Source organism: Ruditapes philippinarum, unplaced genomic scaffold, assembly GCF_026571515.1.
Source record: "Ruditapes philippinarum isolate M1 unplaced genomic scaffold, ASM2657151v2 ctg6204_1_1_1_1, whole genome shotgun sequence".
Classification (NCBI taxonomy): Eukaryota; Metazoa; Mollusca; class Bivalvia; order Venerida; family Veneridae; genus Ruditapes; species Ruditapes philippinarum.
The window spans coordinates 70,720-83,490 of record NW_026860078.1 but is presented as its reverse complement, the minus strand read 5'-3'; the positions used below and the strand labels follow the sequence as shown (position 1 = coordinate 83,490).

Below are 12,771 nucleotides of genomic sequence, written 5' to 3'. Positions count from 1 at the left end.
GACCCCTATCGATTTTGGGGTCACTAGGTCAAAGGCCAAGGTCACAGGGGCCTTAAATGTCAAAAGGGTTTCCGCTGATTATCTTGAAAAGTATTCATCACAAACTCTTCATATTTCACCTAGTTATTGGTTATAAGAAGTAGATGATCTCTATTGATTTAGAGGTCATTAGGTCAAAGGTCAATGTCACATGGGCCTTAAATGTCAAAATGGTTTCCGTTGATTTTTCCATAATTGAACACTTCCATGTACCCATTTTTGGCAAGTTTATGTAATAAAACTATCAATTATGTGAGTCAATGGCTAGAAAGGGGGGTATATGTGTCGTTCGACATTCTTGTCTAAATATAGTCACTGTTTTGCAATTCTAGTCATTTGAACCTTAAATTGAAATACACATGTTTTATTTACATGTTTTATATCACAGATATGGTTGTAAAAGTATAATTTTAAATACGATCAATTGCAATAAAAATGTATATCACAGATATGGTTGTAAAAGTATAATTTTAAATAAGATCAATCGGGGAAAAAATGCCTTGAAAATGACAATTTTACCTCGAAAAGTCCTTGAAAAGTCCTTGAATTTTGATTTGAGAATTCGGTATGAACCATGTTCTAGTAAGTTGTATAATATTATAAAAGAGTGTTTCTTAATGTTGAAGTTGTCATGGTGGCATCCAGCTGTCTCTTAATGACCAGCCTGAGCTCTGGTGGTATTTTTAACAGGGTTTATAAATTATAATAATTGAAGTATTTTTAAGTGGATCCAACTCTTTGGAGTTAAGAATCATTCTTAAGTTAATTATCTCAATTTGCTTATTTTTAATTCATTTACTTTCATTCTATGTGGACAAATTTAATTAATGAAGCTTAGAAATGATCCAATGATTTAAAATTGTGATAAAGCAAGGGAGTTTTAAAAAGAAACAATGGAAGTTTATTCATGTGATGACGGGGACCACAAACTCTGACACACTTATCATGCTTATGAATATATTTTCTTCCATTTTCAGAAACTTTTGGACGATTATCCAAAATGCTTTATTGTGAATGCAGACAATGTCGGCTCGAAACAGATGCAGCAAATCAGAGCTGCTCTCCGCGAACAAGCTAGTAAATATTTCTGTCTCTATCATCTAGTATTGTAATAGGTAACCTATCAGAATATGTGGCTTTGGAGCTAGACTTTCCTGTTACATTAATAGAGAGAGCGTTTAACTGTGAATTGGGTGACCGAAGTTATCAGAAAGTGTAGGCAACTACTACTGGTTAACTGCTTGTCAGCCTGTCATGGAATGATGAGGTGGCTGAACAGTGCTCTGGTAAATTCAGTGTGTCTGACTGCCATGATTGGGAGGGTAAACTCAGAGTGACAGTCATTGGAACTAAAAATTGTAGCATGTCATCTTTTATAGGAGATACAACTAATTTGTATAAGCCCAGCAATGTGTGAAAATGTCATTGATAAAAGCAAAATTGGTGTATTTGTGCTGATTGATAATGAAGTAATATTTGTTTTTAGTATTTATGTAATTCAACAATCGAGTTTTTTTGACTTCTACTTACTGAAAGGTGAATATATTTTTGTAATTTTGGAGACAGAAAAAACTTTTATATAGAATGGACGCATAGAAAGTACAGAGATCTGCCGAGGACGCGATTTTGCGCCATTGGCGCTAAAAAAATGAGAATGGCGCAGGAAAATCGGCAGCAAAGGGCCATGGGCGCATCTCAAATCTGTGCCAGACGTATAAGAAAACAAAACTGTCTGCTGGGTTATTTAGTCATCCAGTCAAAACTGGAACCAACAGCAACATGTTACCCATGCTCCTGTAATTACGCATATTCTTGAGTTTATCCATAATAAAGAATCCCCTATAGCTTTTGTCCATGTTATCTACTTACCGCATTTCTTCTCATAATCCCTTTCCCACACAGATACTCATTTCTACTACCGTAAATTTAATCCAATAAAACAAACAAACAAATTATACAACTACTTAGTATTTAAAATGATTATCGGTAACTGAAAAAAAAGTGTTGCTATTTTAAGAAATGCTGTAAGTTACAGTATAATCTGACAGGTGTTCAACTTGATCAACCCTAATTTAAGGTCACTCAAGTTCACGCAAGTTTTGGCTGATGAAGTGTAAAAAAAGATGTATATTTCGTAATCAGAATGTTTGACAGGGTGATTAACCAATCAGAGAAACATTGTGCATGACTTTTTTCATGACCAAAAGGTCTGTCGGCAAATGTATTTGATGTATGCTGTCTACACAGAGGCATACAAGGGGCAATAAAATTCGTCAATACACAGTGGTAAGGGACATTTGGTGCAATTAAATGGATAATGCACAATATAAGACATTACAAGTAAGAACCAGCAATTATGTGAATAAATTTGCATGTCAAATTTTTGAGCAGCCATTTAAAAAATATTTTTATTTTTGCCTGCAATTAATATAAGTTAGAAAGTTACCATGTAGGCATAATTTTTAATTATTGGTAAAGTACTGAATTATAAGTGAACCACTTGTCATAAAATATGATTTAAGTTTTATTACCGGGGAAATTCAATTATCTACAAACTTTTTAACAGTTATTTTGGTCAATGTTTACTTATTTTCCCCAAGGCCCATACTTTGGTAAAAATGGCCCATCATTTTCAGACCAAGTGGGCCCAGGGCCCAGTACTTTCAAATTCTTGGCAGATCTCTGAAGTAACAAATGAATGTTGAAATATAGACTCATGTAATTGCTTATAAAAATATATATTATTTTATTGTTGTTGTAGAAATACATTATCAGCTTAAAAATGCCTTAATGAAGGATCATGACTGAATGTTTTGTTTCTTGTAGTTGTGTTAATGGGAAAGAATACAATGATGAGGAAGGCTATAAGGGGACATCTAGAAAACAACCCAGCCCTTGAGAAGTAAGATGTACTTTTATGCTTGTACTATCGGGGATTTTTTTTGCTTATTTTATAGCCAATATTCGATCATATTCCCAATTGGAAGTAGTATGTTTTTTTCCCAATCCACAGTTCCCAATTGAAAGTTACAAAATAAAAATACTGAAAAATCTTTGAAAATAAGGGCTCTTTCACTGTATGTTGTTTAAATGTTTTTGAAGATGCCATCCTAAACAGTGATTCTTTGGCAATTGCATTCATTTAATCACTGCAAAATTTAAGTCATGCAGTTTTTCTAACAAAACGGCACTGAAATTCCCAAAATCATTGATATGGTCATGTTCCCAAAATCCTGGGGAAAAACCCTGACTGTACATAAATACAAAATATACAAATTTTTGGTTAATTTCGTGTATAATTGTCAGCAAACTGTGAGACAATCTAGTCTGGCCAGGCCCTGTATTTACACTGTTGGCACCTTAATGTTACAGTGTCTACTGATGTTAGTATTTTCTTACTGGAATCCCTTACAGTTTTAATGAACTGTTCCAAATTCAAAATATCTCAAATTTATTTAACAAATTGAGCAGGCTATAAGTTCAAAAGTATTATATATTACAATATTAAAATTTTCAGATTGCTGCCTCACATTGTTGGAAATGTAGGCCTGGTCTTCACAAAGGGAGATCTCATTGAGGTCCGATCAATGCTTCTAGCTAACAAGGTAAGATATTAAGTATAAAATGTTCTATATACTGCATGACTTTGTGTAGTCTATGCTTAATGTCCATCTGCCCTTTCAAGTACTAAAAGTACAGATCCCATCTATATGCTGTAGTTGCAGAGAAAACCATGAATAGGCAATCATGAAGGGAAAATGCTTATCAATTTTGCCAGATGTCAAGTAAAGTTATAAAATTTACTCGGGTAGCTTAATTGGAAGAGCATCAGATTCGTTGTCTAGAGGTTACTAGTGTGATACTCTGGGGTGGTGGCATGATTAACCGCATTAGTTTTCCTTGATAAATGATCTTGGACATGGAGTATAATGGCCATCTGCCGCTCACATCTAATACAAAACTCGTGTGTCATTTGCATCCTGTATGGTTTAATTTAAAAGAAAATATTTTATTATTATTCTGAATAGGGTTCATATCATTATTTATTTCTCATAGTAAATTTGATATTGAATGTTACATGTATGATTGTAACTCCCTACAGGTCAAAGCCCCTGCTCGTGCTGGAGCTATTGCCCCAGTTGATGTAGTAGTGCCAAAACAGGCGACAACCTTGGGACCCGAGAAGACCTCTTTTTTCCAGGCTCTGCAGATCACAACCAAGATTACGAAGGGATGTATTGAAATCTTGGTTAGTATATACTTTTGATTTTGAACCACCAAATACAGGTTTGAGTTCTTCTCAAAGTGAAAAGTTACAGAAATCTTTTCCTTTACTCGAGGACTTTGGTTAGGATTACATTCTTGATCTTTGGACTTCAGATCTTTCATGTATGGAAGTCTTCAAATAATATACTGAAAGAAGTTTGATTGATCTACGTAGTTATGGTGCTTTAAAAAGCCTGGACTATTTTAACTATTTTAAATTTTGATAAAATAGAAATGCATAGAGGTTCTTCTGAAGTCTTACTCCACCAGTAAGACTGGAAAGTCCCGTATGATCTTTAGTGTTAGTGCGATGTATATCCCAACCAAAAAAATAAAAGGAGGAGTGTCACCTGCATATCTGATTTTGTAATACTACAGCAATGATGATTATTAATTATAACCTGTTAGGACCAGTCTGGTATGAGAGCCAGCAATGGCAGAACCCACTCGTACTGTCTGGTTACTATGGTAATAAAATGCCTCACAGAGGCTGTCTGAGCTGTTCTATTATCTGATACATAGTAATCTTAATATTATCAAATTCAGCCTTCTGTCTATTGAAAAAGGCCAGAGTAGATATTAAACCTTTTCTCGTATGATTGATTTCAGATTTATTGTACAATGATAGTTAAATACAAAAGTACAGTATGACCAGTAATAAACCAGTCATCCCCATAAAGACAGTAGTACAAAACAGAACCTTTATTGCTTCATAGGTCACCAACTCAAAACGTTAACAAAAGTTAATTTTAGGGATGGCAACGAGTAACCGGTTAACCGAGTACTCGATCGAACGTCCGAATATCGGTTAAAAAAAATGATATTCGATTACTCGGAAAAAAATATTTAATTTCTACTTTTTTGCGATTTAGAAAGATTAGAAATTCGGAAATGTACACGTATCTGTACAAATACTTGTTAAATGCAATCAAAACATCCTTGCAGAGGTGTGAAAATGATATTGTAAGTTTAACGAGGCGATCAGCAGTTTGACACGCGTATGGGATTGAACACAGTCCTGTGTCGTTTACGTCATCCGGCCTCTTATGGTATTTAATCACCTTTAAATATTAGACAGTTTGTAGTCGACACTTGTTAATTATAAAAACGTAAATATATAATTATTATAATTTATAAATATTTTGTTGTAGCTTTGTATTTTGCTACGAGCAGCGGTGGAAAAATTGATATCTCGCGAGTCCGAAGGTCGAGTGAAATATCAATTTTCCAGCATTGCGAGTAGAAAAATGCATAGGCTCAGAAAGCTACTACAACATAATTTTCCTTTTATTATATACCTTTTCGTTTGAATTATAAATGATTTTCATAATACTACACTTCTATAAGAAATTTCAGAAAATGAAATGTACCTGTCAAGAAATAAATTTTTGACCGACGGATGAATACATAATGTTTGCAAAACCAGCCACGCCTTTTATAATTTTGGTTTCCGTTTCCAAATGCTACGTTTATACACAGCTAAGATCGGAACCAACGTCAAAAATAGTCCAGCACTTACATATATGGTACCGTATTTGCCACTAACATAATACGAAATTTTCTATCCGTTGAAGTGTATTTGCGCTTCAAGTTCATCCTGTAATTAAGGGAGAAAATTTGTATTCTTATGTTTATATTTATATATGTATTTCTTGCAGTCCTATCTATAGTTACAAATTCTATGAGTTAAAATAGAAAACGAAAGTAGCATGCAGACGGTGTTGATATTGTGTGATGATCATTGGAAATCATCCGAGTAACCGAGTACTCGATCGGAAAAATGACCGAGTACTCGAGTATTGATTTTGGTATTCGTTGCCATCCCTAGTTAATTTATATTTATATATGTGTCATTGTTGTTGTTTTTTTTTTTGCCAGAACGATGTGAACCTGATCAAGACTGGAGATAAAGTCGGACCTTCAGAGTCTACTCTGCTGAACATGTTGAACATCTCCCCATTCTCTTATGGTCTTGTCATCCAAAGAGGTTTGTCTCTGCTTCATTTTACTTGTACTTGTGAAAAACTTTACTTTACTGGTTTGTGAAAAAACTATACTTTACCAGGAAGTATAGCCATCAAATTGTCATGTTGCTGATGTTTATTCAACCACCAAATGACAGACCCAACCAATTTTGGAGAATTATTTATGAAAATTTTTATACTTATTTACAAAGAATAAATAGAAATGAGTTTGTATTATATATTTTTAAAAAATCGGGAGCATAGGAAGAGAGAAAATCTGCTATGATGATTATTAATTATAACCTGTAAGGACCAGTCTGGTATGAGAGCCAGAAATGGCAGAACCCACTCGTACTGTCTGGTTACTATGGTAACAAAATGCCTCACAGAGGCTGTCTGAGCAGATTTTTGATGTTTGGCGAATGTTTTCTAATTCACAAAATTATTTCAATTTAAGAAAATTGATAAAAAAAAAATAATTTTAGACAAAAATACCTTGCTCTGTTTAATTAAAAATAGATGACATCTTAGCTGAATATGCTTTACTTTATGCATAGCTTTTTTCATCACTGTACATGCTTTTATGTTGTTTAATGTATTCCTTGTATTCTATAAAATATGATGATCCTTTTCAACCATATCTCCCTGCAAAAATTAATTTAAATGTCTTTTGTTCAAGTTTGAACAGATCATTTCTTAGACTTGTAATTTGGAATTTCAGTTAATCAGAATAATAAAATTCTTTGCCAACACAGTCCAGAATTTCTTTAGTGAACTTGCCCAGTTTCTATTTTTTAGCTTATCCATTTTAAGAAAAGAGAGCTATTTATCTTGCACATGTATGTGTCCTTACACTTCGGTTAAGTTTTTGCATGCACCATGGTATCTCTAAAACACACTTGTCTTATCACTGTCCAAGGCACATATCTCTAACATGCCATTTGGACAGAATTATGGCCCATTCTTGAAATTAGAAAATTTTACATTCTTTAGGCTCTGAAAGAAGAGCACTGAGAATAGTTAATAAGCTTTTTGGCCTGCCAACAGCTCTTGTTGGACTTTATATTATCATCAACTCTGGGGTCAGGGATATTGAGATAATGGTAAACCAACAGTGTAAAACCTTGTAAGATTGCACATTGGTGTATGCTGGCTGTGTGCTAGTCTGGTGGCAAAGTCTTATCACTTAGTTTTCTGGAGGTGATCGTTGAGGATAAAATAGAATTTTTACAAGCATACTGTGTTCTGTTCATTACAGTGTACGACTCTGGTAGTGTGTTTGAGCCAATGATCTTGGACATCACTGATAGTGATTTGATGCAGAAATTTATGATGGTAAGAATTTCTATTTGTTGCTCAGTAAAGGAAACTAGATTCAAAGTAGTTTTTGATCTTGAGAAACAACCTCTCCTCAGACATTTGTGATGAAACTATACAGCTATGATCAGTAGGTAGTCCCAGTGTCTATACTAGGATTAAAAAAAAAAACAGGGAGGATTTTTATCGAAAAAGTGAGAGTTTATTACATTTGTTGGAACTTTTTCCTTCTTTCTCTATGTAAAATTTTCCCCATGCCTCTGAAAAAAATAGGGGGAAAAGTCTCAAAAATTTGAACAGTAAATTTTTTACCTCCGAACAGTTCCTTGTTTGGGGCCATCCAGAGCATTTACTCGATTAAACTTTATTTAAAAAAATGGCAAATCGAGATATTTTTAGAAGTTTGACTTTTGGTTTGAATATATCACCTGTGTGTACTTCACATAAACAAATTCAAAAAACAGTATGACTGCAACAACAAAGTGATGGTTCTGATTAATCATATGAAAATGAGGACAAAAACATAAAAAATATTATTGAAGATGAAGTTTTGATTAATATCAAACTAAATTAATGGAAATAAACTTATAATGACAGTTTTTGATAATTTCAGTATCACAAGCATTGTAATAAATGTAGAAATCAAATTCATTTTTTTCTTCGTTTCAAGTAATAATTTAAGTCTTGTAACTCGGACTTTTCGGCTAAATTTTGGGACTCAAAAGATTTATAGCCCAGTGAGTCCTAGGACCCACACTGATGAATTTGTAAATTTGTTTAAAAAAATCACTTGATAGACCCAGAGTATTTTATAGACATTGCTGATACGATGCTGTTAAACTCCCAATGTTCCAAATGCAGAACTCTGCAAATCCATAACACATATTTAAGCATGTTCAGGATTTTGATACAACAAAATGTTTTATAATGTAGAGAGTAAAACTTGAGAGTTACTGTATTTCAGGGCGTAAGGAACGTGGCTGCAGTATCTCTGGGGATAGGTTACCCAACAGCTGCCTCAGCACCCCACTCCATTGCTAATGGATTCAAGAAACTGTTGGCCATTGCCGTGGAGACAGATATCACCTTTGCTGAAGCTGAGAGAGTAAGTATTAACGTAATGAATAAATCCATCACAATACTCTTCCTATGCCCCAGGTTCCTGGTGAAATCCCCGGCTTCTCAAAATTTATGGCCACTACTTTTGCCAAAGAATATTAATGAAATATCTTCAAAGATTTCTTAGGAATACTTAACAGCTTGTTAGTGGGAAGTTGGTCACTAGCAAACAAATTTTAAGTACCGGTTTGTTATCGAGGAAAAATGTTAAGATGGACAATCTGCAAAGATAAACCAAAAATGTGTTGAAGTCTGGCTAAATAATCAAATCTGCCTTTGACCATAACCTTTGTTGGGGTTCTGGTCCGAATACAGATGCTGAAAATAGGTTTCCTCTTATTTCCTTATTGTAAGGCCATATTTAAATTTTATCAAAATGGCCAATAGAAGCATCTATATGTGGTACGGATATTCTTGTTCTTTCTATCAAAGAGAAACTGGCTGCAAGGCAGAATGGTTAACATGTCAGAATAGTTAATCGGAGAATTTCTTGTTGTGAAGATTCAAACCCCTTCTAGGCCAAGCATGTATTTCGATGATTGTTCATTTATAGCAAGAAACTTTAACACCTAGCTTAATATTGGTTGATTGCAGGTACAGAATTAATAATATGTCTAAAACCTGATAATTAGCCTCGTATACACATTTAACACCTTTCTTTCCTGTTTTGTTGCCAAATGACCTATTCTGACTGTGGTGTAGCGCCTTGAAACCCAACAAACAAACAGTATACACATAAGGACTTGCTCTGCAACTAAAAGGGTTTTATAACATAGAAATGAGGACATATCATTATAATGATGGGTAAACAAAATTTTGAACAGTGGTGTTGTAGGTAAAATGTTATGCAATGATGATTATTAATTAACACCTGTTAGGACCAGTCTGGTAAGAGAGCCAGCAATGGCAGAACCCACTCGTACTGTCTGGTTACTATGGTAACAAAATGCCTCACAGAGGCTGTCTGAGCATACTTTCATTGTAAACTTGGTAGACTGTCTCTATTATAATTATATTTATAAGAATTTTTATAGAAAGATTGACTTTACTGGAATAGATAAAAATAATTAAATTTTGTGGCTTAATTTGTTCTACTGAAAAAAGGTTATTGGAAATATTCAACAGGAAATTACATAATTTTTTTTTAATCAAATCACCTTAATTGTAGCAACTATGAAATTGAAATATTTTTATTAAGGATTGGGAAATTGAGATGTTAAAGCAGAACATGGTAACTATGGAGATGTCACATGACACAATAAACTCTCCTGCATTACTGCTGATCACATTTTGAAAATGAATAAGATTAAGAGTTTCATTTGAGAAATAAATTACATTTTCAGCTAGACTACCATTAATGATATATATCATCTGAAATTGATATTGATTGAATGAACTGAGTTCTCTTTTTGAAGATAAGATTTTCTTAATCGTAATTTTTTTATTACATAAGATACATATAAGTGTTTAATGCTAAGATAGATTGCAGAATTAATGATGTCAAAGATAAAAACAGTTTACTGGACTGATGAGTTAAAGCCGATGATTTAAAGGAAATGGGCTTCGAATCATTTGAAATAGTGCAGTTTATTCATGCCTGGTAAAAAACAGAGCTACCACTTTCAGATGTGTACAATAAATTGCTCTATTTCTACTTCTGAACTAGTGCATCTTGCTGAATTTAAATGTCAACAAATGTGTAGTATAGTGCTTACTTATTTATTTTTTGTACACTATGTATCTTATTTTGAAATTGAAGAATGCTTAACCATATAGATTCAATTAAAGTTTCAGAGGATGTGAAGTTTATGAATTTGTATTTTCAATATTTGATTCAAAGTGAACAAAAAATCTATATCAAGAGACACTATACCTTTGTTTACACTAAAATTTGGTCGGAAGTAGCCATAGAGCGATTTATCATAGAACTCACAAAGAGGTAGCTTTGTTGTTTAACAGGTGTTTTATTAGTAAAAAAATAAGATCAAACACTAAAATGTGATAGTATTTCAAATTAATTTCATGAAACATTTTATGTGTCAATATTTTATTTCTCATTTGTGTACATTTCATTATATACATTTTAGGCATTTTTATGCTAAAAAATATTGCACCTATTTCAGACAAAGGAATATTTGGCTGACCCATCTAAGTTTGCCGTTGCTGCCCCAGTTGCAGCGTCATCAGCTCCTGCGGAGACGAAGAAAGAGGAGGCTAAGAAGGAAGAGTCGGAGGAGTCCGATGATGACATGGGCTTCGGTCTATTTGATTAAACCCATTGACAGTACAATGAAAATATATCCTATATCAACATCTCGGATCTTTTTAACAACTTACCTTATCACAATAGAAAAAAAAAAATGGGAAAAAATATTGTTTGAAAAGTTCGGTAATGCTTCACATGTAGGCTGGATATAATCTTGTCCTAAATAAAGAGAAAAAAACGTTTAAAAGTGTTCGTTTTTCTGAACTGATTGATTTGTTGTGAGCCTCTATGGTGTTGAACATGATTTGTTGAGCCTCTATGGTGTTGAACATACTTGCATTATTACACACCTTAAAAAAGGTTACATGTATATTGTTATATATATCTGGCAGTCCTGACTTTCCTGTCTATGTAGAATGTTTGCAATGTGTACAGTACTTTCTTTGATCACTTAAAATTTTCATAAAATTACCATTAATATGGAGGCATGCTGTTTTTTGGTCTTGTTTTGTGAAACTACAATTCCCAGAGCTTAGATATTTGGCGTTGACCTCCACAAAACTTAATAACCATGTCCCTCGAGTTAATAGTTACCTCGCCCCAAGGGTCACCTGAATTATATCGACTTTCATAAGAAATGGACGTTTTAGTCTTGTTGGCCCCATTTTTTTTACATTTTATTTCTTTTTTGTAGAATTGTCAAAGACCCGTTTGCGGTGTCATCTGAAAATTTGAATGTTGGTCATATTTTTTTAGCCACCAAAGGGTGGCGTTTTAAAAGTGCACCGTCTGTTCGTCCCCACTTCATTATCCCCCGCCGATGGAATCGGGAGGGGGATATAGTTTTGGCGTTGTCCATCCGTCCGTCCGAATTTCGTTTCCGGAGTAGTTCTCTGCAACTACTGGCTGGAATTTAACGAAACTTTATCAAATTATGGGAATCATCAATATCAAGAGGAGATGCGCATATCGTCGGCTTGTTCCGGTCCGACCCATTAACTCAGAGTTATGGCCCTTGATTAGTTATGCAGTATGCATATGGAGTAAAAATCGTTTCCGCGCTACTTCTCTGCAACTACTGGCTGGAATTCAACGATACTTTATGGGAACCTTCAATACCAAGAGGAGATGGGCATATCGTCGGCTTGTTCGGGTCAGACACTAAAACTCAGAGTTATGGCCCTTGATTAGTTATGAAATATGCATATGGAGTAAAAATCGTTTCCGGACTACTTCTCTGCAACTACTGGCTGGAATTCAACGAAACTTTATGGGAATCATCAATACCAAGAGGAGATGCGCATATCGTCGGCTTCCGGTCAGACACTTTAACTCAGAGTTATGGCCCTTGATTAGTTATGCAGTATCCATAAAGAAAAATATTTGTTTCCTGGCTTCTTTTCTGCTACTACTGGCTGGAATTCAATGAAACTTTATGGGATACTAAGAGGAGATGTGCATATAGTCGCCTTGTTCCAGTCAGATACTTATAACTCAGATTTATGGCCCTTGATTAGTTATGTAGTATGCATACATCTCATTGGCATTTCCAGATTTTACTATTTAACACAAAGTTATGGCTCTGTTATTGCCCTGAATATTTATCAAGTTCAAAGAATATTAGTGTTTAGGCCATGATTAATATATAAATAAAGCCTTATGTCTTCAGTTGTTGTGTTAATAATAACCAGTACTCGGCGGGGGATATAAATTCAACGAATTTGCTTGTTCTTGTCTGGACTGTAACTGTTTGAGGGATTTTGAAATAGCTTGGCACAAAAGTCTACCAAATTAAGGCGATGTGTCGCGTCTGAGAACTACGTCCATACCTCGAAGGTCAAGGTCAGAATAAAAATTGTG

The 12,771-nt window shown here is 34.2% G+C and overlaps 1 protein-coding gene across 1 annotated transcript; it reads left to right on the top strand.

The window, feature by feature from the left end:
* Positions 1 to 983: 983 nt before the first annotated feature.
* Positions 984 to 11,158, top strand: LOC132758776 (large ribosomal subunit protein uL10-like). The gene is made up of 8 exons (XM_060750474.1): positions 984 to 1,116; positions 2,866 to 2,941; positions 3,557 to 3,644; positions 4,142 to 4,288; positions 6,184 to 6,292; positions 7,528 to 7,604; positions 8,551 to 8,691; positions 10,829 to 11,158. Exons 1-8 carry the CDS (start codon positions 1,080 to 1,082, stop codon positions 10,976 to 10,978), a joined length of 825 nt encoding a protein of 274 aa, XP_060606457.1. The 5' UTR covers positions 984 to 1,079; the 3' UTR covers positions 10,979 to 11,158.
* The last annotated feature ends 1,613 nt before the right edge of the window (positions 11,159 to 12,771 follow it).